At 38.8% G+C, this 3,306-nt stretch overlaps 1 protein-coding gene across 2 annotated transcripts in view; it reads right to left on the bottom strand.

The window, feature by feature from the left end:
- LOC104758028 (3beta-hydroxysteroid-dehydrogenase/decarboxylase-like) overlaps window positions 1–3,306 on the bottom strand; it is a 5,579-nt gene extending 2,273 nt beyond the window's left edge. For both annotated transcript variants that reach the window (XM_010480832.2, XM_010480833.2), the window contains exons 1-7: window positions 3,171–3,306; window positions 2,759–3,025; window positions 2,596–2,685; window positions 2,375–2,508; window positions 2,082–2,252; window positions 812–937; window positions 227–306 (exon numbers count right to left, since the gene is read on the bottom strand). In XM_010480832.2, coding sequence (XP_010479134.1) covers window positions 227–306; window positions 812–937; window positions 2,082–2,252; window positions 2,375–2,508; window positions 2,596–2,685; window positions 2,759–3,002 — 845 coding nt within the window. In that variant the 5' untranslated portion in view covers window positions 3,003–3,025; window positions 3,171–3,306. The remainder of the gene's footprint in view (window positions 1–226; window positions 307–811; window positions 938–2,081; window positions 2,253–2,374; window positions 2,509–2,595; window positions 2,686–2,758; window positions 3,026–3,170) is intronic.

Genomic DNA, 3,306 nt, shown 5'->3' with positions numbered 1-3,306 from the left:
TGCAGGTATCTTTATACTTGGCCTGAAAAACATACAGCAATTTACCAATTTCTAATTAGTTCATCATGAACAAAAACAAATCAAGTGTACTCGGAGAATTTTTTTTTTACTTGCGTTGGCTAGGAAAAAAGATAAGGAAGGAAACGAGATATCTAATTACGACTACAGATAGAACCCCTCAAAAAGTGGAAGAACCTTATTGTAACTTTTGTTATAGAAAATATACCTCTCATAGCCAAGTCCTTCAAGAAGCTGTGACATAAACTCCCAAAATTTAATTGGCTCCATGTTGGTAATGAAGTATGCCTGCACAGCCATTTCATGTAGCATTACTACAGAGATGATTTCCATACATCATAAACATTGCTCAAGTAGCCTACGAGGAGATTAACTTCTATAAGAAAAATGCCATAATTCTAGATAATGGGCAGTTTTGTTACGAACTTAGCACACATTCACAACCTACATGTAGTATGTCACCTTATAACCCAAACTAAGTCCAAGAAAAGCAACGAGGACAATTTAAATTTCCAAATACAACCAGACTGTAGCCAAACTCGTATACAGTATATGTTTTCATGAAATGTGATTCAACTTTCTAAGTCTCTTAATTCCCTAAGGAGCAGACATAAGGTTGTGCCTTTCTTATTCATTCAGTTGCCCCAATGCTTTCATTTACTACAGTTAACGTTATAACAGACAAGACTAAAACTTAGAGAGGTAATATATACACAATAAAATAAGAACAGCAGCAAAACATAGGACAGTACCACTATGATATTACAACATGGTATCAATTGAAACCAAATACCTGGCCTGCAGCTTTTGCACATACTTCTCCTCCTGACGCTAGTGCTCGCTCAGCACAGACATGGGCGTGCACAACATTTTCAACATAAGTGAAATCATAGAAGTTACCCCCATCACCTATAATGAACTAGACAATAAAGAATCCAAAACGAATCATAAACGTAAACTAAATTATTGAATGTGCTAGACAAAGCAAAAGACATGAGACAAAGACAATGCATCTTTAGCTAATTAATCATTTTATTAAGATCCTTATTTTTCTTAAGAAGCACGCTATTTTGCTAAATAGATAAACGCATATCTGCAAACTATCAGATGTTTCAATATGTAGCATGGTCATATATTACACACACTGTGATGGAATGATACGGTTGGTCACTTGGTCTAGTGTTTCACTGTAAAAAGAAGGCTAATGATGTGGACTTTGAGTGAGTAGTTTGAAGAGAACTAGAGAAGCCACTAATGGAATTGGAAGGTCTGCAGTTACAATCTGAGAGTTGCAGTTGCAGTCTGAGAGTATAAATAAGAGAGATGAGTATCGAGAGAGATTATGTTGAATATTGTGAAGATTGGTCAAGCGATGTGCTTGTGTTTGGAGAGGTGAGCTAGTCATGTGCTAGTCTCTCTCTTATGGTGTGTTGGGAGCTGAGCTAGTGATGTGCTAGTCTCTCTCTGTTCTTATCAGTGGAGTAGTGATATCGTAAATCTAACATGGAAGTATNTTTTGCTAAATAGATAAACGCATATCTGCAAACTATCAGATGTTTCAATATGTAGCATGGTCATATATTACACACACTGTGATGGAATGATACGGTTGGTCACTTGGTCTAGTGTTTCACTGTAAAAAGAAGGCTAATGATGTGGACTTTGAGTGAGTAGTTTGAAGAGAACTAGAGAAGCCACTAATGGAATTGGAAGGTCTGCAGTTACAATCTGAGAGTTGCAGTTGCAGTCTGAGAGTATAAATAAGAGAGATGAGTATCGAGAGAGATTATGTTGAATATTGTGAAGATTGGTCAAGCGATGTGCTTGTGTTTGGAGAGGTGAGCTAGTCATGTGCTAGTCTCTCTCTTATGGTGTGTTGGGAGCTGAGCTAGTGATGTGCTAGTCTCTCTCTGTTCTTATCAGTGGAGTAGTGATATCGTAAATCTAACATGGAAGTAGCAAGACTGATGAAACCATCACTTAAAAAGGAGAGACAAGAGCACAATAGATCACAAATATAGCATTTAGAAGGCCAAGAGATAAACAAAGAAAATATATCCAACCTTGGATTTCCCAGCTCTGGCAGCAGTAACAAGCGATGGAACCATTAATTTATCACCAGGACCAAATATGCTGCTAGGACGTATGCAACAAGTGAGTAGTCCATTCCTTCCATTTGCTTTCAAGATCAAAGCTTCTCCTTCAGCTTTAGTAGCTGAATATGAGTCATTATGCTGAAAACATAATAGAGTTTCTCACTCAGTAAACAGAATCTAAAAAAACAGCAACACAAGCAAATGATGCATCATAATCCTGTAAAAAATATCAAGTTCTAAACAAGATAAAAAACAAAGACCTTGGGTGGGTACGGCATTGATTCATCGGCATTCAAAGTACCATGGACCCCGTCAAACACGACACTAGGAGAGCTTGTGTAGATCAGCCTCTTTACTCCAACCTCAATACAAGCATCAATAACATTTGTAGTCCCTACCCACAAAGAAGTTGGTATTAACACTAACAAAACTTTTCAGCTCTAAACAGAGAAAGATTTACAGATTTGAAGTATCTTCAAACCTTGAACATTAACTGAATAATGAAGCTGGTGAAATTTAATCGATGAATCTGGAGCTGCCATATGAAACACCACTTCTGCTCCCTCAAAACCTGTTCAACTTCATCATCAGATACCCAAATTCGATGAATCACTAAACTCAATCGAATTCGAAGCAAAATTAACCTTTGACAACTTGAGATTTGTTCCGGAGATCAGCGGAGACGTACTGAACTCGACCGGATCTAATTGCTTCGCCGAGAAGTCCAGTCTCCTCGTGAGGCTCGAGATGTATAGCCGGAGCTAAATCGGCGATGCGGACGTGGAACATCTCGTAACGTATGAGCATTTCCACAAGATGCCTTGCGGCGAATCCTCTACCACCGGTAACGACGCACCATCGCTCAGTCTCCGTAACTTCCATCACCATTGTTGTCTTCTTCTCCGCCGAAACTATTCAAATCCAAAGTGTAGAAGAAAATGATCATAATGTATTCAAAAATTGATCAGCCAAAAACCGAAACTATAATACAAATCAAAAACAGATAACAATAGTTAGATGGGAACTCAGAGCCGAGCTCAAAATCGGAGGAGTTACATTTTACGACGAGGTGGAAATCGACGGCGTCGAGTTCGCAGGTGGAAGTCAACGGCGAGAACGGCGGTGCTGGACGGTAGACTGAGAGGAGAGAACGTTCGGAGAAACAAATAAAGCTTGGTAGATTGCTGATGAA

Source organism: Camelina sativa, chromosome 17, assembly GCF_000633955.1.
Source record: "Camelina sativa cultivar DH55 chromosome 17, Cs, whole genome shotgun sequence".
Classification (NCBI taxonomy): Eukaryota; Viridiplantae; Streptophyta; class Magnoliopsida; order Brassicales; family Brassicaceae; genus Camelina; species Camelina sativa.
This window is presented reverse-complemented; position numbering and strand designations above follow the sequence as displayed.